Below are 24994 nucleotides of genomic sequence, written 5' to 3' on the forward strand. Positions count from 1 at the left end.
TATCACCCCCATAATAAGTGGCAAGATGATTGGCTAATCTGCCAAAGGCAGTGAACAGTAACTACAGTAAGTTGAAAAAAAAAAAGGGTTTGAACTTTGAAGGCTCTCAGCCAAATAGTGTAACATAACAATAGCTTGTAAAACTTTAATTTCATGCCTTTTTTGGCTGATTATTATTTGTCACTGACTTTAAAAAAACTACATTTAGATGCATTCAATGTTTGGACAATGTCAAAGATGCAGGGGAACTGTAGTACCGTATGTCCAACGTATGGTCTTGTTTCTTTGATATTGTTCTGAATCTTTAAAGGTACAGTGTGTAGGATTCGGGGGCATCTAGTTGTGTGGTTGCAGATTGCAACCAACATATGAGAATAACAAACATTGTTGCCTATTTCCTTAATGGCTGAATAGACAGCTTGCTGGAGGCGTAACCGGTGACCAATTTCAACACAAATGTGAATTTCCTCACCATTAGAGTTGCAATATATTTCTACTTTTACTGCACAGATGTGATTCTCCTCATGCTTCAAATATTATCTCCTTGCCCTTTGCGCTGTGTTTACCACCAGATATGTTTATGACCACTGAATCCTGATATGAGAGAGAGAGAGAGAGAGAAAGAGAAAGAGTGAGAGAGAAATAAATAGAGAAAGAGAGAACGGGAGGGATCCTAATAGTGGAAAGAACACGAAGAGAAGAACACTTGTCAGGACAGTTTTGTCTTTCACAGCTTCTGTGAGACCTTTTCATCACATCTGGTATGTATCTGACTGGGGGTCATACAATGTGTACGTGTGTCCTGATTGTAATGTATGTGTGTGTTTGCGCATGCGAGTGTGTATTTCACATTTTTGTGATGTTCAGGGACAAACTAAAACCTCTGACATCTGTATTGTGTAATCTAACTACATTTCAGTGGGCCTTGTGCTCATAACTGTGGTAATGCTGATAATAGACCAACAACAAGCTGAAATTACCTCAGTTTACACAGACAAAATGGTAAAATTGGACTGTTTCTGTGACAACAGGAGGTAATGACGGCAACATTTTCAAATGTCACGGCTCTAGTCTATTTTAGTGTCAGGAGAGCTTTTTCTGTTTGGTCTTTTTATGGCTGTGAACTGTGTGTTATGTATATGAAACATAGCTTTCTGGAGTTCATCTCCATGTTTGATCTTTTTATGATTTTATTGCTGTGTGTTCTGTACCATGCAATACACAGTTTATGGTTCATGTGGTTCTGGACTACCACGGTAAAGTTGGTCATGTATTGGGGAGAGTTTTGGGTGTGATTTTGTCTGAACTGATTCCAGGGTGTGGTGGTAGAGTACAGGGTAAAGTCCCTGTCATAACACTCGCATTTGGCAGCAATGCATATGAGTGTGTTTGCTTCTGTGAGGGGCGCAGGACATCTCTTCATCCACAAGATGGAGGAAGAGATCTCATTTCATTTTGTACTTGAACCTGTGGATGTGAATGAGTGCCAGACTAATGAATGGTTTGTGCTATTAGTGTGATGAGGGCGTATTTTATTAGATGAGAGCTTTTACCACTTATCTTTTAAGTGTTTGGTTGTTTTGGTACTTATGCAGATCAATAAAGGCTTAAAATACTAAACACACATGCATGCAAAGGCACAGGCAGTTAAACAGAAATGCACAGATGTGGATAGACAAACACACATATAGACACAAATCAGGGCTGTCACAGTTAACACGATAATAACGCATTAAAAATAATTTGTTTTAACACCACCAATTTCTCTAACGCATTAACGCAACTTGCTATTTTAGGATCGGCGCAGGCTCAGTTTTAAAGCTAGAGTGAAGATACTGGCATCATATGAAACTACAAAACCTAAAGAACCCATTGGTACTACCCATGTCATACTAACTTGTCGTGAAGGAGGTTACATAACGCTCCAAACTTACGCTAAATTTTGGCGAGGAAAAACTGGCATGGCCTCTGACCTCGACATATGTGAATGAAAATGTGTTCTATGGGTACCCAGGAGTCTCCCCTTTACAGACACGCCCACTTTATGATAATCACATGCAGTTTTGGGGAAAGTCATAGTCAAGTCAGCACACTGACACACTGACAGCTGTTGTTTCCTGTTGGGCTGCAGTTTGCCAAATGCAGTAGCTGTGAGGGACAATATTTGTCATTATACATACATTTAAATAAAGCAAGCATATTTGCCCACTCCCATGTTGATAAGAGTATTAAATACGTGACAAATCTCTCTTTCAGGTACATTTTGAACAAATAAAAAATGTGCAATGAATTTGCGATTAATCGCGATTAAATATTTTAATCAATTGACAACCCTAACACAAACTTGAATTTCCCTTGGGATCAATAAAGTTACTATCTATCTATCTATCTATCAAACATAAAGCCATAAACAAACATGGTAACACACACACAGAAAATGTGGATAGAAAAGGCAAAGAAAACACATACAAAGAGAAAGTAACAGAGTGAGAAAAGGTGAGATATTGTAGTAGGCAGAACCAGTGTGTCAGTATTTGTCTCCCTAGAGAGAACTCCTCCTACTTCACCAGAAGTCCAGAACTTTTTTTCACCCAATGAGAGAAGCCTGTGGGAGGAACCGGCTCCTGTGATTGGTCTAGAGTTTCACAGACCCCTCCCTTCCTGAGGAGTTGGAGTGAGTTCCCTCTTAGTTTTCTCTCAGCCACTCTTACTGAGTTATACAGAGCAGAAGGAGCATAGGACTAGCTGTCTGCTGCTGTTCACTTCTTTGTCTGCTCAGCTGGGAGAGTGTGTCTGAGTGTTGTTGTCGTCCATCCATTGAAGCCAAGTGGATTGATCAGCTCTAACCAACATGTGGGCTGCACGCCCACAGAGAGAGCAGGTTGGTAATGTCTCTCTCTCTCTGCTTGTCTCCATGTCTGCTTTGGGCTATTTGTGTCCATGGGCTTGGGGGGGAGATATGTGTCTCTGTGACACTCCTTGGGTCCAGATCATGTAGAAGCATGCACAGTATGTTTGCCATCATGGTTACTGCTCCTGTGTGTTTGCATCATGCTGCATAGCAAATGTGTATTCAACATGACCAAGTGTCTGTTAATCTTTGTGTGGAGATCCTTGTCTAGGTGGGCGTGGAGATGAGTTATGAAATACTTCAACAAGTTGTGTGTGTTACCTGCTGTTTAATCCTGCACAGGTGTGTGTGTGTGGTCCTGCTACCCCCCTTCTCTCACACCCTGTTGTGGAAGTTAGGTGCTGCAGCTGGAATGTCATGGGAACACTGGAGATATTTTGCTTTTCTTTCTTTCTCCACTGCTGCTCGCCTGTATCAAACCCCCCCACTCCACTCTCCTATCCTGTCCTGTCCTCCTCTCTCTCTCTTCTTCTGTTGTCTTTGCAACTGAATACACATGATAGTGACCTCTGACATTCACCTCGTCTTCCTTCTGCACATGCAGGCAGTACCACAACCGTGACCTCAATACTTTACTCTGTTGTGTTGCCAGCAGCATACACACACACACACACACACACACACATACGGTACACTTTGCTACTGTTATTGTGCTGCCTCGGGCTTTAAATGTGTGTTTTAACTGTATCGACCCGTTCCATGTGATGCTACCTAGTTTTGTGATATCCTACATATCAATCATTAATCTGGACAGTGGGAGAATGTTTGTCCACAACCACCTACTGTTCTTTAGTTAAAGAGTTGTGAAGTTGTTGCAGTGTTCTTCTTCTTCTTCTTCTCAGGAAGGATTGGAAGGATTTGGAATATTTTTAGCTTGGCTGGCAGATTCAGTACTACTGTACATTTATTCCAGATGTGGACTACAGTCTCGTAGGCTCCTGCCATATGGTGAACCCCTGTCAAAAAACCACAAACCCTGTTTTGAGTTTCCAACCACAGTCGTAAAAATGATCATTTGTGGATGATCTAAATGTGTGTAATCAGACACTGTTTGTTTCTCTGCATCATAAGACTGTTCATAGCTAATACTGTAAGGTATTGGCTCACCACTGTATGTGGGTCATACTTTCTCAATGATACCGCTATACAGTAGATTACAGGTTTAAATCTAGCTGAAGTTACGCTGACAGCATTGCTTTACTGCTGAAGATAAACTGCAGAAGATAAAAGAAGGGATTTATTTACACGGTGAGAAATGTCACTGTGCCATTTGGCAATCAGAAATACTTTATTGATCCCCAGGGGGCAATTTGGGCGTTACAGTTTCTCTTGTATAAACATAAAGAAATGTAGGAAAATAGAAATGTATTTATTAGCTCCTTGTCTCTATTTTTGAATCAGAATAGCTTATTTTTGACCCCCCATATGCACGTCTGATTCATGTCCTGTGTTAGGAATTTGCAGGTATTGAGGTCCAGGACAATCAGGTGACAGTAAGTTAGTTCACCTGATTCTAAAACTCATATTTTATCCCTTAGTAGGGGTGTAAGAAAATATAAAAAATATCAAGTATCGCAATATAATGTTTTGTGATACTGTATCGATTCTCAAAAACCCTATTGATTTTTGATTAATAGCTATCATGCAAAGATGAACTCAGAAGGTACTTTATTTCATTGTCAAAGAGACACACCCTCTCAAAGTAGTGCTCTGATGTTGGATGCTAAAGGGACGGTTTGTTCTTTATACTATGACAGTTTTTCTAAAATTAGATTTAAAATATCGCAATATATCGCCTTGCTTACAGTATCGCAATATATTGAATCGTACCTGTATAATGATGCGTATCGTATTAATAGATTATTGCCAATACACAGCCATACAATGGAAATAAATGGATTTTGTTGGTGGTGTTCACTTGATTAAAAAAAACATATTCAACAGTGATGTCTTTTTTTCCAGAAACAATGTTTTCATTACTCTGAATAATCCACAGAACACACTGTCAACAGTTTTAATAGGGACTATTTGTTAGTTAAAAAGTAGTTCCAGTGAGTCCTCTTTATTGATTCTGGACAACAACAACAAGTAGCTGTTGAAATTTTCAAACGTAATTTCTTTTTCATTGCTGTTGGCATCACAAGTGGAATTCCAGCCAGCTCCATTGTATTGGGGGTGGCGGCATAAATCTTAAGGACTATCTCAACACATGGGCAAACAAAACCAAAATGATCTTCATGGCTAGATTCCGCTGGAGATGGTAATCTGGGTGGAACAAGCCTTTCAGTCAAGAGCCCAAATGTCCTCTATACTTTCTGCCCTGCTACTATAATCATGGTCTGTGACTTTAGTGGTCAGTACACAAGTTATAGTTTGGTAATTTCCAGGCTCTGACTTGGCTGCCCTGGCGGGACTGAGTCAGGCTTGGCTGAAGGAGAGAAAGAAAGAAAGAGAGAGAGCAGTTCCATCACTCCTTCAGTACAATGATGCCTTGTGTTACGGCCAGCAGAACGCCACTCTGGCGATGATGACTTGCGCCCTCTCTTTTTCTGGCATCTACTGTATGTCTTGCTTTCTCTGCCTCTCGGACCATCCCTATCCCCCCTATCCATGGTGTGAAGGATTAGATAATAGGCAGCTTTAGTGTGGGCAGAGACAGAGAGGTGTTACAGACCTCTCTCTTTGCTTCCCTCTCTCTTCCTCCCTCCATCTTCTCTCTCTCTCTCTCTCTTTGTACCATCTGCGCCACGAGGAGCTTGGCACCAAACGATCTGTGAACGCCAAGCTGGATTTATGTTGACTTTATCGTATGTATGTGTGCATGCGTGTGAGTGATGTCGAGTTGGTGTTTACATGTATGTACGGTATCTTTACAATGATTCTAAATCATTCACTGTTTGCCACAGTACTTTTTAAATGTCAAGCGTGTTATCACACGTCCAGGAATAGATGATGCATCTCCCAAGTCATCTATTTTTCCGAACACTCAATGGGTAACCAGTGACAGCACCTCCGCTGATATTGACATACTGTAGATGCTCAGCCCGCCTCCAGTGTTCTCTTCAACAATGTGACACATTGCAAGCAAACCAAGTGTAGAGGGACAATAGTAAGAGCATCCGCTGCCATTTAAAATAGGCAGCAGACGTACAGTTTATGACACTTTATGGATGAAAGAAGCAGCGATGACAAATGTTAGTACTACACCGATACAGATGTAATAATTAAGATGATATAGAAGTCTGGCTCAGAGGTGATGGAAAGCATTTAGGACAGTTTAACTTAAAATAAGTGGTGATGATGGCGGTCATTCTTGCTGACTAATTATTGGTCATTGTGGGTCACAATGAGAAATGAAAAGTGTGCTTAAACTGTTGACAATGATGTTCAGTGTATTCCACAACTTTGTGATGAAATGCCGTAACCTGTTTTTTTTTCTCAACCTGTCATGAGCCAGTGATTTCCCATTTTCCCTGAAAGACCAAAGTTGATTTTATAACACAATATGGCAAATGTATGCAAATTCACTCGTACAAAATAATCAAACTGATGTTCAAAACAATGAATTGTGTTGCATTGATGTGCCATTACATAGATTAAACTCTTTAAAGAGGACCTATTGTGCTCATTTTCAGGTGCATACTTATATTTTGGGTTTCTACTAGAACATGTTTACATGCTTTAATGTTCAAAAAACACTTTATTTTTCTCATACCGGCTGTGTGGCAACACCTCTTTTCACCCTCCCTCTGAAACGCTCCTCCTCCACCCCTCTGAAAAGCCCAGTCTGCTCTGATTGGTCAGCTGGCCCACTCTGTTGTGATTGGTCAACCAAACCAAACTCTTTATACTCTGCTCCAGCTCCGCTCTAATTAGCTTTGTTTGAGGGCGTGTCAGGTATTATGCAAATGTGTTACTTGGTGACATCACCACGTTACAAAAGAAAAGGCAGGACTCAGAGAAAGGCATTTCAGGAAGTTCAGGAGCAGTGTTTCTGTGGGGGAGAGTAACTCCCTTTGGCATGGGTTTTGTAACTTTGCAGACCTTTTACATGCACAAAAGACTATACTACACACTAAAGGGAAGTGAAAGAGCATAATATGTCCTCTTTAAAACTGTCTGAATATGATTTACTATTGGTGTTGCCAAAACAAATTTATGGTAGCTGCACTGGGAAAATTCACATTGTCTTTGTTTGGCCAAGGAAGGGAATGACAAAATGAACCACACATTTACATGGTGCAAACACCAATGCCAGCTATGTCACCAATAACTGTTTCTTAAAGTGTAAAAGGCTTGATTTTCTGCCATTTATACTATTATATCCTAAAAAATCTTGATCATAACCTTAACAGAGGGAGAAAAAGGAGATGCCGTGCAAAGAGTGAGAGTGGAATGTGAAAACAATCTGTATGTGCTGTCCACCTTAAGACTCCTCCATCACCAGGATGCCCCAAAGCAGCAGAGGAAAATCTTTTTCTTTTAGCGTATTGGAAATACAAAACATTCTCCACCCAGCTCTGGATGAGGACAATCCAACTGTTTCCCTGTTCAAAGCATTGAGGATTCGGTTAAGGTCTCATGCAGTGAGCGCAACTCAACTCCCAGCGGTAGCCGCATCATGGCGAGTTCCCACCTTTCAGACTAGATCCGATTACTGACACCATCGTGCTGCCTGCTTTGTGTGAGAGTACAAGAGTAGTGATAAGGAACACAGCTTCAGAAAAGACACGACTACAATATGTATGATCGTGTTACATGTGGACCAATGGCAGTGTCTTCCCACACGCATCACAGAAGTTTGGCAGTTAATCAGACTTTATGTCGCAAGACACAACTTCCTGACTAAAGTTAATTTTGGACAACAGTTAAGCAACTGACGAGGGATGCATATTTAATTTTTCTGCCAGTAGATACGGCCAGGGTGACCTCATCTTTGTTCCCATGTATCCCTCTCGGGTCCTTGCACTGCTACAGCAACAGTGATACTTACTGTGCTACAGAAACAGAAACTAGGGCATCTTCTTTTATTTCAAAACCTCAGACAGAAATGTTTTATGTTACGATAATCTCAGGAGGGAAGATGGAATAAAAAATATGAACTGTAAATGAACATTGCTGCCAATGTGGGGCACACATTGAACACAAACAAACTCACCGCGCCGTGCCTGCTGTCAGAGTGACATGAATGGGAGTAAATGGGTGTGAGAGATGAATGAATCGAGCGTATGTTGAATGCAGTATTGATTTGTGGATTAACCTTCTTTAACCTACGGTAATTATTAAACTTTTCGCACCACCAAGCCCTCAGTTATAAGTTAATGATAAATCACAAAGTAATGCTCTGTAGATGTTATACTGTAAGTTATTAATTAGAACATCTTTTGGGTGGCCACGTTGGTTCGTTATCAATAGTCAAGTCTTTCTAATAAACCTTCAAGTCTGCAGTTTATAAAAGTCATTGCCAATAAAGGTCACAGGTTTCTCACTAATAGGCCAAAAGCAAAAGTTAGTTTTAGTAATCATTATTATTTTTCTTTAAAATATATTCATATATGAAGTTGTGAATATTAAAGGAATAGTTAGACATTTTGGGAAATATCCTTATTCATTTTCTGGCGGAAACCTTGAGAAGATTGATACCGCTCTCATGTGTGTCTGTTAAAGCCGGTTTCGAGTCCGACCCGCGGCCCTTTGCTGCATGTCAACCCCTCTTTCTCTCTCTCTTGCTCCCGTTTCCTGTGTTCAGCTGCACTGTTGAATAAAGGCAAAAAAACCCCAAAAATAATCTTAAAGAAAAAAAGGTTAGTCTGTTAAATATGAAGCTACAGCCAGCAGTCAGTAAGCTTAACTTGGCACAAAGACTGGAGACATTGAGAAAAAGCTAGCATGGCTCTTTCTTGTTTGTTTAAAAATGTATAATATGTTAATTAGTGAGCTTTAGAGGTGCTGCTAGGTGGATTTTGTTATTTTTGGACGCTATCGGTTTCCCCGTTTCCAGTCTTTATGCTAAACTTTATACTAATCTTCTCATTTAACACTCAGCAACAAAGCAGATGAGCATATTTCCAGTATTTGTAGAGTTTGTTTTGTGCTAAGCTAAGCTAATTGGCTACCAACAGTCATCCGTCAGAGGTCAAACAGTCCATTGGAGCAGTCTACTGTATTTCTTGGACTAAAGAGCTAAAAACAAAACAAGTGTCCTGCTGGGGGAGAATAAACATCAATCACAATCTCAAAATTAATTCCCATTAACGATTAGGGAATGATCAATTAATTATGTCAATAAAGCCATTAATTAAATCGTATAAACCTTCATAAGGGCTGCCTTATTAGACAGTGGTACCAAAGTTCTCCAGCACACCTTTATCCTAAAAGCTTTGCTCTAAATTTGAGTGAACTATCACACCCCCAGTAATGGATTTGGTCTTATTTAAAATGAATGAAGGTTCCTGTATGAGAATCGTAGCAATATGTCCTTAATGGCTCTGTGATGCAGGGTGAGAGACTAAATTTCCCATGTGTCACATGTAGAAACGATTGACGAGTTCCCACTTTGCTTTTATGATGCCTCATTTTTCTCTCTCTCTTTCTCTCTCTCTCTCTCCCACTCAACATTCGTTCATTTCTTCATCTGCGACTTGATTCCAACTAATTGACATTTACGAGGGATGCTAGCACATAAAGGGAGAGGCGGACGCTCTTAGCTGCTTCTGTTGATATTTATATACGAGCAGCTCAGTTGGCTGTTGCTACTATCGCTATGACAACAGGACAGGAAGCAGGAAGTAGGCAGCGTTCCATTGGAGTGGAGGAGAGAGATAACTCCTGCAAAACTCCCGTTGCATTCTTGTCTTCTCTCTGCTTTCCCATCAGACTGCATACTGTAGACACAGATACCGTGACCACTGGGGCTTTTTGTGCATGTATATGTGCGTGCATTACGTTTGACATCTGAGTCTACATATGCAGACATTTAAACCACATGCAGCATACCAGGTCCCTCTGCAGTTTACCTCTGAGTGGGCCAAGGCTGTGGGTATTCTTAGAGCAGGGAGATAACTGCACTGTCGAAAAATACTACTTCTGGAATCTAAGATTGCAAAACAACCAATAGGCCTTGTTGAATTTAACGACATTGATACATCTTGCATGTTTACAGAGACCACAATTATATTCATATTCATATATTTTAAAATGCTGATGATCCACTGCTCAGTCTTGTTGTCCAATTCATTTTACAATCATTCTGCTGGTAGCTTTATATGACATTTTCAGATGGTTCCATCTTGTGGTTCTTTCCCATGTTTGTTGTTGTTGTAGTGGCGTTTTACTGCTCCTCACAATGACCAGCTGTCTCATTGAAAATGATGCCCACTTGTCTCCAGCTTTTCTCCAATACAATGAACAAATATTTCTCAGTCAACTCATCTTTAAGTGTAGGGCTGGGCAATATGACAATATATATCGTCAAAACGATATAAAAATGTCTATCGTATATATTTTTCTATCGCGATAATTTCACTTTAAACTGTTATGTTCATTTTGCACTCAAGTTCTTAAATGAGAAAATACTTTGTAATTTTCATTTGTCAAGTATTTCACACAGGAGTACACAAAACTAGGTTTTACCATGTGGTCATTTCATATACACTATTTATTGAATAACCAGAGAACATGCTTTATCGTGATGTATATCGTTATAGAGATATGAAATGACCTATATCGTGATAGAAGATCTTGGCCTTGTGCATGTTTTAAAGATGCCATTTCACTATTTCAACCTGGGCTCCGACTTCTGCCAACAAGCTCGGTAAATGTGCCTCCTAGCCTAAGAAACAACAGGTGAGGTGACGTGATAGCAGTGTGTCACTTGCAAGCAGTCCGGGTCAGGTTACATTGACATTTTTGAATTGTCTTCCGAGTATATGGGCTCTATACTCGCTATACTTAGTAGATGGGAGAATTTAGATGTCACACCATTCTTGGCTGTGTGAAATACCCTTTCCTACACTGTTGTCCTTCTGTACAAAATGTAACCAAGCAAAGTGAGCTCCTTAGTGCCAATGCTATGGACACACATACTCTGCTTAGGAATGTGGAAACACTGCTTTTATAAATAGTTTAAAAGAGTTTCTTTTTTTTCTTGCAGATTGTTTTTTTTTCCAAATGATTGATGCTGACCATGAGATAGAATAAGCAATTAATGCCATTAATTATAATAAAGTCCTGAAAAATAATCAGAATCATTACTTAAATCTTACATAAGCAACTTTATTCAGGAGAAAACAGAATGAGAAAATGATTGGATGAATGAATGCAGGGGCAACGGGAAGCACACAGACATGCAGTGACTGAAGGCAACTGGTGGCTGCTGGGGACTGACTGTGAGCGTGTTGGATCTTGTTCAGTAGAGTGGGAATGAATACCGTCAAGCTGTTTTCTGCTGGTGTACGTGCTCATGTGTTGTCGATTTGTCACGAGTGTATTTAACTCCAAACAGAAGATTTTTGCACTTTGTAATGTACCTGTTTCTTACTTGAGCAGGGTGTATTCTTAATCTGGGTTATAATGGTTCAGAATAATGATACCATTTTATATGAAAAATGTTAAATTTGGGCATTATGGGTATCTTATGTCGGTAATCTAGTTGGTGGAAAGACCTTAGAGGAATACTTCACCTACAAAATGTTCATTTGTATATCAATTCCTCAGTTCGTGACCTTGAATTGATGAAGAAAACTTAGTTTGCATGCCTCCACGGTGTACAGAGACTCCGAAAACGGAGACAAGTCTTGATGAATTGAAGTAAATGGGGGCGGCGTTTAACAAAACCATATCAAAACAAACGTTTACAAACTCTCACACAACTCGTGCAGTATAATCCTAGTCTTGTTTATCCAGTTGTAAGCTCACTACTTCCCAAACACGTGCATCTTCGCTAAAACCTTACTATTTAAATCACTTCCGCGTAAACGAGTTATACTGCACGAGTTGTGAGTTAAGGCTACTGTAGTTAAATGATGTGCTAATGTACTCTATTAATGTTAGCTCCATAGGTTTTTATGTAGAAACGTAACGTTTTATAAACTTATATCTCTTTCCAACCTCTCTGGGTAACGAATATCACTAATACACCTGCCCCAAGACACAACGTTTAACCATGACTTGTTCGAAAAACACAAAAAAACAGCCTGAAAATGATGAAAATTTGAAAAGATTGAGTCTATGGAGCAGAGCCGTATAGTTGTCGGACCCTGGTCAGAGCTGGCTGATGCTACGCTATGATTGGCCAGCCTGCGTTCGAGAGGTGGGACTTAGCGAAGGGTCAATTCATCAAGACTTTTCTCCATTTTTCTTCATTCACTGTGAATGTATGTGGGGAAAAACAACGTTTTCTTCAAGATAACACGGGTTGAGGAATTGATATACAAATTATCATTTTGGGGGTGAAGTATTCCTTTAAACGTAAACCTCTGATTTCTTTTGCCTTCACTGACTGTAAAGAAACAATTGACTTTTCTCTGTGTGTGTATTTGTGTGAAAGTGTGTGTGTTTTGTTCCCATCCCAACCTACATCAAAGAAAACACTCCAGAAATCGAATGAATCACCAAAACGTCATCCTTTTTGTGCTGCTACTCCCTGGTTACCTTAAACTAAGTAGAAAAAAAGACACTGCCTTTGTTTGGTGTTTTTCTTAAAACTGACTCATCACCATACTTCTAATTGTTCTGCCTCCCGGCTGTGTGACTGCTCTGCCATTTTTTCCAGTAAACCCTTGTGTTTCTTGTCCAAAAATGAGTGTTTATTTTAACAGTGGCTGTTTTCTGTCTGTTCTTATCAGAGGGCTGTCAAATGTTGACATTTCAATGACCTTCTGCTCATCTTTTCATATGAAAACATAGTTTTTGGATCACTGTGAGATGGGATGAGATAACCGGGGGGCCATCTGCTCCCTGCTATCTTGTCTCATTACATCCCAACCGAGACAATTTCTAGCCTTTCTTTGTTACATTGTTTTACAACTAACTTGAAATACAGTAGACAGCAAAACAATTAAGGGGAAATAGGGGGATTCATCATGATGGAGCACAGAAATATCATTAACAGTGATGTACAGCAGTAATGTAGAATCTTTCTGATGAGTCAACCACTCTCTCCGTTCCTTTCTTCCCATCTCCTCCTGTGTCTTCTTTCTGCTTCATCTCAGAGGGAGGTTAGTTAATGGGCCTCATGTGTAAGGGGTAGTCTCGGTCGGCTGACTAAGCATACTGCTTGGTGGTATTTTGTGTGTGTGTGTCTTTCTTTTGCGGTGTTTTTCACTTGACTGCATTTGAAAGATGGAAGATTTATTGTAGCTGCAGCGCTGTTATTCTCCACACCCTGCTGTATCCTGTCTTTGTAATGCAGGATTTTACAGATGGGGCTTTAATGAAACTGGATCAGTAGTGTAGCAAAAACATGAGAATTGTGATTTTTCCTAACAGGTTTAGCAGGTTTTTCGGCGTCTAAGGAAATGTTTATTTTGTTATCAGCGGTGTGTATTGGTGAGGTAATAGTGAAACTAAAACAAAGATCTGAATATTGTTTGTCGTTCTTTGTTTAACATCTAGTAACATGACCAGCTGTAGCCTGCAGTGTGTTAACATGTTTATGTGCTGCAAATATTTGTCAAAAAAACACCCCATGACATTTGCTTATTTGCCTTTGCAGTATTTTGACTCTATGTATACTGTGTTTTCGTGTCATGTATGAGCACTATAGCTAGTTGTATGGTATTCTATGTTAATTCATATGAGCTGACTGTATGCATGTGTGTCTCAGCATGGTCTCAGCACGGTGTTTTACAAATCAGATAACATCAGCAACATTATTTCGTCACCAACTCCCACTCTTATGGGTGCAGTTAGTCAGTCCCAGACACAGCACCGAGAAAACCACAAACATTTTAAGTAATATTTGGTAACGCAGTCACAATGACTGAAGGTTTGGGGAGAGCAGAGACTTCACTACTAAAATGTATAAGAAGCCTGTGAGTAGCAGATCCAGGTGTAGGAGTGGATTAAATGGGACCTCGTAAGGTGCTAATGAGCAAGATAATTACAGTAGATAGGCCACTGCTGCTCTGGTGAAGCTGCCAATAAAATGAAAGTGAGGTTATACTGTGCAGAAACGCTGTGGGTGTGTCTGTAACAGCTGTGCATGATGTCATGTTCTTAGTCAACAAGTGCGTTTTAGAAAAGATTTAGTAATTCTGTTGTTTACAGCAACACCTTCCCTTTATTTGGAATAATTCTAACTGTAATATTGTGTCATATTTTGGATGATGCAATTATTTTCCCACTTTGTTTATTAGTTTTCACATTAAAAAAAAGCATTTTGTATACAAAAGTACAGGAAAACATTTTTCATCTTTTTTTTTAAGGAAACCAAAAGCCAATCAAAATAAAAAAAAATCAAGTATAATAAGATAATCCCCATATTAAAATAATAATAATAGTAGTAATAATAGTAATAATAATAATGATAAAAACAGACATAAAAAATCAAACAAAAACAATAATAGGCAAAGTGTATGTTTGTATCTGTGTGTGGCAGTTTAGAGTAAACAAATTCTATAGCAAATGAATAAAACAAACCATAACACAATCTCACAGCTGCTCAAGCAGTTATTTAATGAAAGGTTGCCAAACGCTGCTAAAATTATCCCTAGGTCCTTGTAGAGCAAATCTCATCTTTTCTAGCTTCAAAAATTATAGATAATGTAATTTGTATTCCCTTAATGCCGAACATGTACATGGTAAAAAACAAATAAAGAACATGTTACCAGTTTAAATCCAAAAGGGGGTCCTTGTCCTGTGGGTCCAAAGAACCCACGGTGAGACAATAAATACGATTACATGTTATTTATTGGATATGTAATATTACTGATACAGCACGAACTAAAAAAATCTGTATCAGATATTAGTGCCAAAATCAGTCTTGCACTGGGTCTCAAACATCAGTCAATTTGACTTTTTTTGTGTCAGTTGCGCAAAAACTCCAAAAATACTCTCAGTCTTGTTCACTAATAACACATCACATAATCTTTAATTAGATATTTAGATTGGAATTTTGGATTTATTTAAGGCATATTATATGAAGATAACTTTAAATAGGATCATTAAGGTATAAAAAAATGAAAAGAAAAAGTTTTCTTTTTTTTTGTTGTATTTGTTCTGAACTCTGGTATCATATTGGCACGATACTAAGACCAGTGTACTGTGTAACAGACGGAAACCAGAACAATGGGGCTGTTTGACTAATGACCTCAAGGTAAAAAATTCAGCAGCATCAATGGACCGAATCATTACTCAGTATCTCCTATGAAGAAGTAGTAAAAATGTTCATCTGCAGTATGAGAATAAGTCATTAAACTCATGATAACACACATGATTTGGATAGGGAGGAGGCTATCGGCTGATTCATTCATTGTGTGTGTCAGTAATGAACAACTGAAGTCAGTCAGACAGGTAGTTTGCCATTAACAGGATTTAAGTCTTAGGAAGTCACAGACAGAAGTGGTGAGTAACACAGGCTTTATCCAGCTATAATTTCGAAAGAAATGTATCAATACTTCAAAGGAAGGAAGGGATTAGGTTGAGGAGGGCGCGACTTCAGTAAATCATTCACTTCCTTACCTGAAGATTTTGATTCAGTCATAATTGCTACTTAAAAACTAAAGTGAATGACGTCCACCTCTGTCTCATGGGGAGAACAGATTAATGCCAGTACCACTCCTCAGTTTTCCCACCTCAAGCATGGCTGTCACACTTTTTACGGCAATGTTTTGGTGCCTCTGACCTTCATCATACTGGCCTTCTTCAGACTAATAATAATAATAACACGAATAATTCTCAAAACAAATATTTGTAAGTGCTCAAAAAAACAAAAAATAAAAAAATGCAAATATTGAGAAAAATATATATTTTATTATTTTATTATATTTTATATTTGTTCACATTATTTTTCTAAATATCAAAATTGTAAAATGTCACTGACAGAATGGTGAATAGACTGTTATCTTTAATAGTTTATGGCTCCAGGGATAATGATCAACACTGTAAGAACATCCAGACAGGTGGAGAAACACAACACATGCAGATGCTTCCCAACAGGGTACGAGGAGTCACCAAATCCAGATCAAGCCAGTTTTACACCTCTGATACCAGACATCTGTTCACCGGCTCATTTCTGTAACCTGACTAGTTGATTTTCAGGTCTGAACTTTTTGGTTCTGCGTATTATATCATCCTAGTGTTGCTGGGTCTGGAGAAGTGGCCACATGTGACCTTGAAACCTGTTCCAGCTGTGTCTACATGTAAAGTCTGTGTGACTGTGTTTGTTAAAGAGCTTGTATATTTGAGGTCCTTATGGGACTCTTATAATAGAACATGAGTGTGTTGTGTAACAAGTCATGATCAGGATATGATGGAAGGTTAAAAGTCAAATGAGTCTGTGTGGGAGTCAATGTACACTCAGGAAATGTAGCTTACAACATGGACATACGAACCCACGCACTCTCAAGTTTACATTTATTCCACAGTATATAATATTTGTTTTTAATATATTTTGATCTCTCCTCCCCTCTAGGCTCGCCCTGCTCTGGGGGCTAATTGCTGAGCATGCTGGGTAAAGCTCCGCCCACTACTAGTAGCCTCAACCTGGTGAACTCTGAGGTGTCGGACGCCACAGCGGCCCCGGACGCGCACGACGGTATCACGATGGCCGACCTCGTGGAGAGCCTGGATACCAGAGAGCTGGACATGGGGGAGGGAGAGGAGAACGACTACGATGGGAGCTACTTAGGTGTGTGATTACATATTACCAGTCGGTCTCAAGTTGTGTGATTTCACCATCATTTCACACAAGAATAAGATGACACCTTAAAAGATATATACTGTAATGATAACCAGTGGCGGATTCAAGCTGTCTGAGAGGCAGGGGCGGAAAAAATATAAAGGGCACCAGTGCACAGAAGGTTTTCTAGCATGTAGGGCACTGCATAGTGTTTTCTCCATTTTAAGGCCACCCTATGAGGGCACTGCATCCTATTTTCTCTACTGGAAGAACACTCTAGCGGGCACTTTATCATGTTTTCTCCATTTAAGGGCACCCAAGAGGGCACATTATCACATTTTCTTGATTTAAGGGAGCCCAAGAGAGCACTTTACCATATTGGAAGTGCATCCTATGGGGCATTTTATCATGTTTTATCTACCATCCGGGCATCCAAGAGGGCACTTTTGCTGCATTTCTTTTTAACATGGGGTCACCAAGGGTGGCGGTCGCCCCCCCGTCCCCCCTGAGTCCACCAGTGATGATAACAAAGGTCAGATATTCCAGTAATGAACAGTTCAGATATTAAGATTATGTAAAATCCACAAGAGATTCAATTTCCAGGAAACTTCGCTTGTCAGGATTATGAACCAGATTCATCATTCATAAAAAAGATTTTTATGTCCTTATAAGCCCAAAGCATGAAGTATGGGACTGTCCTCTCAGGGTTGAACTCAGGGTCCCTGGGAAATGCTGAAAAACTGAAGGGTAGTAGACCAGCTAAGGGAAATCGGGCTCACATCGTATGTCAGTGTGGAAAATTGACAAAAACTACACTAAGAAATACTACAGCTGGTGAGCCTTCAAACTAGCATCTAACAGAGCAGGAGTATGAGGGTGGATGTTTCCTTTACATAATTTAGATCTCAAAAACTTTACCGGAGCACAAACCGAAACATTTGACCTAACACGGCAAAGTAAAAATCTTGAACAAAGGCCGAGTTTCCCATGATGCATCCTACTTGCTCCTAAGCAGCCTGAACAAACTCCTACATGCACAAACAGAAGAAGAAAAGAAAACACGCTAACCACCCGCCTCTCTCTTCCTCCTAGGGGACTGTCGTATCCCGTTTTCGGCGGTGTATGCTACGGTGGGCTTTAAGGAGGCCATTGCTAAGGTCTACCTTCCCACCATGCCCATTACTGCCAAAATACTGGAGGTGGAGAGATTCACCACCGCACAAGACCGCTTCAACCTGTCGCACCAAAGGAGTGTCAACAAGGTACTGCACACAATGTGTTACTATCTTTCTTTTCCCCCCTTTGTGAGTTGCTCTGGATAAAAGCATCAGCTAAATAAAAATGTTGTTATAAATCACTATAATTATTGTTCGCTGCAATTTTTTATGTATTTGAATTAAAATTTTTGCTTCTAAAATAACCATTTCTTAAGCAAATAAAATGACTCTAACCCTAATGTTTGTCATCTGTCTCTCTGCCAATGTGTGTGTATGTGTGCAGTCTCTGCCGGCGGTGTTTAAGATCGAGCTGAAGCACGGTGAGTTTACCTGGGTGGTGAAGAGGAAGGAGAAACATTTCATGGAGCTGCACAGAGAGCTGAGGACGTACAAGACCTTCATGAGGATACCGCTGCCGTCACGCAGGTTGGTGCCTTCACACACACACACACACACACACATTTACACTCCCACACGGATGTGCACATGTGAGAACACTAACAGTTAAGATGTACGCAGGAATGCACATGCACACGTGTTTTTGTCACATTGCATTGACCTTGTGGAAAACAGCTTTTTGTCCCCAACAGGGAAGTGAGTCCCCACAGTGTTACATTGTGCACAGATTCTCATCCCACACTGTGATTAATACACGTACAGTACAGTATGTATACACTCACAAACACACACACACAGGTCTATAGACTCACTGAAAATGATAAACATATTAAAAGAATAGTGTTACATTTAGGGAAATACACTTACTCGCTTTCTTGTAAATAGACTTACTCGCTTTCTTGTGAGTTAAATGAGAAAGAACAATACTGCTCTTGTGTCTATACACTAAATATGGAGCTAGAACCAGGAGATGGTCGGCTTAGCTTAGCATAAAGAGTGGAAACAAAGGGAAACACCTAGCCTGGCTCTATCCAAAGTTAAAGAAATCTGTCAGCACATCTACTGTTAATTTCACTAATTAAAATATAAAATTTATTTTTACAATTTTTGGTATAATAATGGGAGATTTTAGACTGTTATAGACTGTATATAAGAAGTGGACATAGTCGGGGTGACGTCACCCACTGGTTTGTTGACTGACGTTTTGGAGCATGGATTTCGACATTTTTGCCGTCTCCATTTCTGCTTTTTTTGCAGTCAGTAGTGACACGAGAGGGTGGAGCTAAGTACAACCGAAAGACATTTTTAGATGCCCAAAAGCTTGTAATTAATTAACTTTCATGAACTGAAAACACACTGTGAAAGAGTTCAAGTTCTAAGACGAAAACACGGACAACTCCCAGACTAGACAACGTCGTGGTAGCGACCTGTCCATTACAAGGTAGCCACGCTCTAAAGCATCCCCTGCTTTATGGTCTATTTGACTCTAAATGGGACCATAATTTACTAAATGAACATCATGCTGTATTGAAGAAGACTTGAAACCTGCGATTGAGACCATAAACTCATGTTTACAATGTTTACTGAGGTAATAAATCGAGTGAGAAGTAGGCTCATTTTCTCATAGACTTCTATACAATCTGACTTCTTTTTACAACCAGAGGAGTCGCCCCCTGCTGGCTATTAGAAAGAGTGCAATTTTAAGGCACTTCAGCATTGGCTTCACTTTTCAGACCCTGGAGTTGCCCTCTGGTTATACCCATTCTGACGGCATCGCGTAAATGCAGCAACAGTTGCCAGGCAACCAGGATGTCTCCGGGAAGTCACAGTGCTCAGAAATGGCTCCAGCACTTAATTCCCCCCCAAAACCACAACTTGTCATTTTTACATTTCTGTTTGTGTTTAGATTAAACAAACAAGACTCAACATGTTAATTGGTACAATTTAGAGATGGTGGGTGTGTTCTTTGCTTTTTTTTTTTAAACTTTGGACAGAGCCAAACTAGCCGTTTCCCCCTACTTCTGGTCTTTATGCAAAGCTAAGCTAATCGCCTCCAGGCTCTACCTTCATACACTATAAATATTTCCCAAAATGTCAAACTATTCCTTTCAGTATATTAATCTGCTACTTTAATATTTTATCATCATTTGCATAATGTTCTGTTCACTTCAGTGGTACTCTGACATTTCAGCTCACTTCCTTTGTTTTCCTCTTTTCCATTATTCTTCTTTCCCTCCCTCCCTCTGTCTCTCTCTGGTGATGTTCGCAACTGAAAACAAAGGAATGTTGCCCTTGGATGTTAAGAGGATTTACTTTTGCCCTACTCCCTCTTTTCTCTCTCCCTGTCTGGGATCTTGACCACATTTTGTTACAGGAAGGGTGCATGATGGATTTTCACATTTGCATTAGTGGTTGTTCTTTTGCCTCCCTGTTTTCAGTTAAATAAAAGTCCATTTTACCGTTCTGTGTTGCTTTATTGATGTAACACAACAATGAGTCAAGTTGCAACCTGTCAATTTATTCAGGCTTTTACATTTGCCTGTCTAAGCAAGAAAAGCACACAGGGGAATTTAGTGTTTTCATTTCAAAGCAACGGCTGAAACTAGGTTTGTAGCTTCGGGTGATGGTGGAAGAGAAACGGCATTGCCCTAAGGTTGTTTAGGCCTGAAGGTTGTCCTCTAACTTTTAAGGACAAAGTATGGCAACACTGTGTTTTAACAAGTTCTTTAAAGCATCTTCAAATAGCTTTGGCTTTTAAATTAAACATCTCCATCTTCTCCCTGTCTGTCTCAGCCACACGGTGAGGAGGAGGACAGTGAGGAAGAGCGAGGTGAGGGAGATGCCCTCCCTGCCGAGGGGAGGAGGGGACGAGCTGGTGCGAGACGAGCAGGTCTCCAGCAGGAGGGTACGTCGCTTCGCTGCAGCGTCTGCAGCCTTTTAGCCTGTGTGTGTTGTTTTTTCTCTGCATTGAAAATTCCCTCTTGTCATATCTTAACTTTATGGCAAGGAGCTCTCATGGCACTCGCTTGTTGCCATGGCACTTAACTCCTTGCCAGCACATGTATCCTCTAAAACCCTATCTGACTGTGTGTGTGTGCATGGATTTGTCATAAAAATACTCACAGTGGCCAAAATGTAGTGTATGTGTTTCTACAGAGACAATTAGAGGACTATTTGAACAAGCTGCTGAGGATGGCCATGTACCGCAAATATCACCATACTGTGAGTAATCATACTAAGCATTGCAAGCCATGACATAACCACATAATGACTGCCTGAATTTTTAAAATGTATACTAATTGTGTGCGTATTAGGACTTTTCTGTAGATACGAGCCATGTCAGCTACTGTAGGTACCTTGTATGCACTGTAACAGTAAATATGATTAACAGTGATTTTTATTTTTGTCAGCTAAGCTCTACCCTTATGATGGAACATCGGGTGTTGACATGGATCATTATTGTGTTTACCCATAGCACCGTGTCTGCTTTATGATGACACACTCAACAAACAGCACATTGAAGCTATAGCAGAAGGCTTCAGATCTGTTAAACACCCTGAAGGAAAATACTGTGTAATACTGTGAACAAAAGAAACATAAGACAATGTTTTCTGTAAATTACATATAAAAAACTATTGGTTTATTGTATTTTATGTCATGTGACAAAACAGTACAATAGTAAAATTGTAAATAGGGAGTGAGTTATTGTCAGCGCAATCTTATATTCGGGCCTATAACACACAGTGTGTACACTCTCATACTAAACTTTACCTTTACCCTTACCTACTTTACCTTTATGGTGGATTGAGCTTTAAAGCTGCAGTAGGTAACTTTGAGCATATATGATAAAAAGTTATTTTTATAAAACGGTCCTAGATCCTGACAGTAGTGCATGAGACAGATAACCTGTGAAAAAAAACATCTTCCTATGTGTCCTCCTAGTGCTCCTAAAGGCATCGGCAAGATTTCCATGTGCCCGAAGGAAAACAACCAATCAGAGCCAACCTCCGATCAAACGGTCAAACTAGGCAACGTTGATCAAATACATTACTGTAATGTCTATTTCTCGCCTCAAATGTTTTCAGAAACATCTTGTAGTGTACTGTTTAGCTGTAAAATGAGAAAGTTTGTGACCTGGCTGCCATGTTGAAAACAGTCGAGCCAAGACCAAGCACCGCCCACCGCTCATTTTACAGCTAATCAGTAAACTACAAGATGTTTCTGAAAACATCTGAGGCGCTGCTTAGTTTGGCCGTTTGATCGTGAGCATTGATTGACAGCTTCCCAGAGACCGCTCGTCTTGTTTGTTTTCCCTCTGGTGCGGTGATATCTTGCAAAAAAAACATTATGAGCACTAGGAGGACACAGAGGAGCATGATTTCATTCGCAGATTACCTCATGCACTACTGTCAGGATATAGTGATTGTTTTATAAAAATTACTTTTTATCATATTTGCTCAAAATTACCGACTGCAACATTAAAGAGGACCTATTATGCTTATTTTCGGGTGCATACTTGTATTTTGGGTTTTCACTAGAACATGTTTACATGCTTTAATGTTCAAAAAACGCTGTACTGCTGTACTGTAAAAGCCCAGTCTGCTCTGATTGGTCAGCTGACCCTCTGTTGTGATTGGTCAACCAAACCTAACTTTTTGGATTCCGCTTCAGCTCCACTCTAACTAGCTTTGTTTGAGGGTGTGCCAAACTAGCCGCTTTGCAAAGTATGTTACTTGGTGACATCACCACGTTACGGAAGAAAAGGCGGGACTTCAATCAAGGCGTTTCAGGCAGTTCAGGAGCAGTGTTTCTCTCCCTTTGGCGTGGACTTTGGGTTTTGTAACTTTGCAGACCTTTTACTTGCACAAAAAACAATATAACACACTAAAGGAAAGAGAAAAAGTACAAAAGCATAATAGGTCCCCTTTAAAACAGACCATTACTACTGTAGGTTTAGCCATAGCACTGTGCCTGTTATGTGCTTCAATATTAATACTATGCATCATCCTGACGCATTAAAAGCTAATATCTGAGGTGACAACATGTTGAGATAATTTGAGATGAGTCACATTGCCTCCAGGTGGATGATGTGCGTGGATGCACTGTAACAGCTGCCTGCTCAGTCACATGTCGATGTATACAGTACAGTGTGTATCTGGGTTTTAGTCTGTACAAGAGTCACTGTGTGAAGCCTCCTGTGGTCTCTTCCTGTCTATTCTCAGATGGAGTTCATTGACATCAGCCAGCTGTCTTTCATTCATGACCTGGGGCCCAAAGGACTGTGAGCATTTTCTCTACTTTCAGTCCCTTTTTCTTCCCATCTGTAAAACAGTTCTGTTAGTCTTGTGTCGTTTTATTATTATTATTATTATTATTATTTATTATTATTATTATTATTATTATTATTAATATTATTATTATTATTATTATTATTATTATTATTATTATTATTATTATTATTATGTCACTTCCTTTAAATGTTCTCATTTACACTTCCAAGTGTCCTATTTTGTTTTATACTCTCCTTACATCCCGTAGTACTTTTTTTAGACAAGACTTAACTTTTTTTTTCTGTCTCCACCAGGGAAGGGATGATCTATAAGCGCTCCGGTGGACATCGTATCCCTGGCATGAACTGCTGTGGTCACAGCCAGGCCTGCTACCGCTGGTCTAAACGGTGAGTTATTGCTCGTCTGTTGCTCTCTCTTTTTTTTCTGCTGTCCCCTCACATTGTTTGAGTTGCCATGGTAACATAATGTACACCGTTGTTGTTGTTGTTGACTGGTTTTTCTTCTTGTAATCAAGCAAATAGTTGAATTTATTTAGCATTTACTGGATGGTAATTTAAAGTTTTTTATTGTTTCTCTTTATAGCGACTCTCTTTCTTGCCATTTTGAGTTTACTACTACAGTTTACGAGTGGAACTCCTTAATGTCTTATGGTGTTACAACACAAGAAGAAGGATTAGCTGTTTTTACTTGTTCATTTCTATGTTTTACTGGCACATTAAAGATTCCAGACTCCGATTTTCTGGCAGGAAGCTGTCATTGCGTGGGTGTTGAAACACAGTGACCACTCATTCGCATATTTAGAAACATAACAATGATAATATCTTGATAAGTGTTAGTTTTGGCTATCATGTGATTTTTTTTCTTTTTTGGGTATCATTTTTTTGTAGTTTGCTGACAAAATCTTAGTAGCATCTTCAGCCCAGCTGCATTGGCACATGCTGGCCTCTCTCTCTTCATCTGTTTGTCTCTCTTTATCACAGCCAAATTATTACGTGAGCAGTTTTTTATTGTTGTTTTTCTGAAGACAACACAAAAAAATCCCACACGTTTGAAACGCTCTGCTCGTCCACCTACATCCCTATGATGATTCTCTTCCTACATCCTTTTTCCTGGAATCAAGAAACATAAGAAATGGTCCACAGCAATGAGTCGAGATCTGCAGAACTTTACGTAGACACACAAATCATAAATCCTGATGATGACTGTATGTGTGTGTGTGTGTGTGTGTGTGTAGCTGGCTGGTGGTGAAGGACTCGTGCATGCTCTACATGAAGCCAGACTCAGGCGCCATCTCCTTCGTCCTGCTGGTGGATAAAGAGTTCAGCATCAAGATGGACTCCAAAGAAACAGAGACCAAACATGGAGTCCGGATTGACAGCCTCTCCAGGTTATATTTCTGCCCAAGGAGTTATCACATATATTTTCGAGTAAAGCCTCACAGTGGATTCTGGATTTCAACATTAGATAAAAAGAAAATCCTCCCTTAGATTCTCATTAAGTTAGATAAATCTGTTTGTGATGTTAAATGTATTCCAAACGGTTATATATATATTATACAGTAAAAGACTTTCAGACTTCCTACAGTCTCCCAAAGAACAGGCGTAAATGACACTATAGCCATTGCTGGAAAGTAACTAAGTACATTTACTCAAGTACTGTACATAAGTACAGTTTTGAGGTACTTGTACTTTACTTTACAGATTCAGATTATTAAAACAAAATATTATCAACTAATAAATGATGATGTATTATGTCAGGGATAATGTACAGCAAGCCGGTCATTGTTATGAAATAAACCCCGATAGGGCGTTGCCGGGGGGGGGGTTTATTTCACAAC

General features: G+C 39.7%; 1 protein-coding gene across 2 annotated transcripts in view; it reads left to right on the top strand.

Moving 5' to 3' along the window:
- Positions 1-640: 640 nt before the first annotated feature.
- The window catches only part of pld1a (phospholipase D1a), a 43344-nt gene continuing 18990 nt past the window's right edge, over positions 641-24994 (top strand). Inside the window, exons 1-9 of one of the 2 annotated variants that reach the window (XM_074660347.1) lie at positions 641-761; positions 16545-16760; positions 17844-18013; positions 18252-18394; positions 20660-20771; positions 21023-21088; positions 23089-23147; positions 23451-23543; positions 24392-24544. In XM_074660347.1, coding sequence (XP_074516448.1) covers positions 16577-16760; positions 17844-18013; positions 18252-18394; positions 20660-20771; positions 21023-21088; positions 23089-23147; positions 23451-23543; positions 24392-24544 — 980 coding nt within the window. In that variant the 5' untranslated portion in view covers positions 641-761; positions 16545-16576. Of the gene's footprint in view, positions 762-2703; positions 2882-16544; positions 16761-17843; positions 18014-18251; positions 18395-20659; positions 20772-21022; positions 21089-23088; positions 23148-23450; positions 23544-24391; positions 24545-24994 lie in introns of those variants that run through there. The other variant, XM_074660346.1, reaches the window with a different exon arrangement.

Source organism: Sebastes fasciatus, chromosome 15 (genome assembly GCF_043250625.1).
Source record: "Sebastes fasciatus isolate fSebFas1 chromosome 15, fSebFas1.pri, whole genome shotgun sequence".
Classification (NCBI taxonomy): domain Eukaryota; kingdom Metazoa; phylum Chordata; class Actinopteri; order Perciformes; family Sebastidae; genus Sebastes; species Sebastes fasciatus.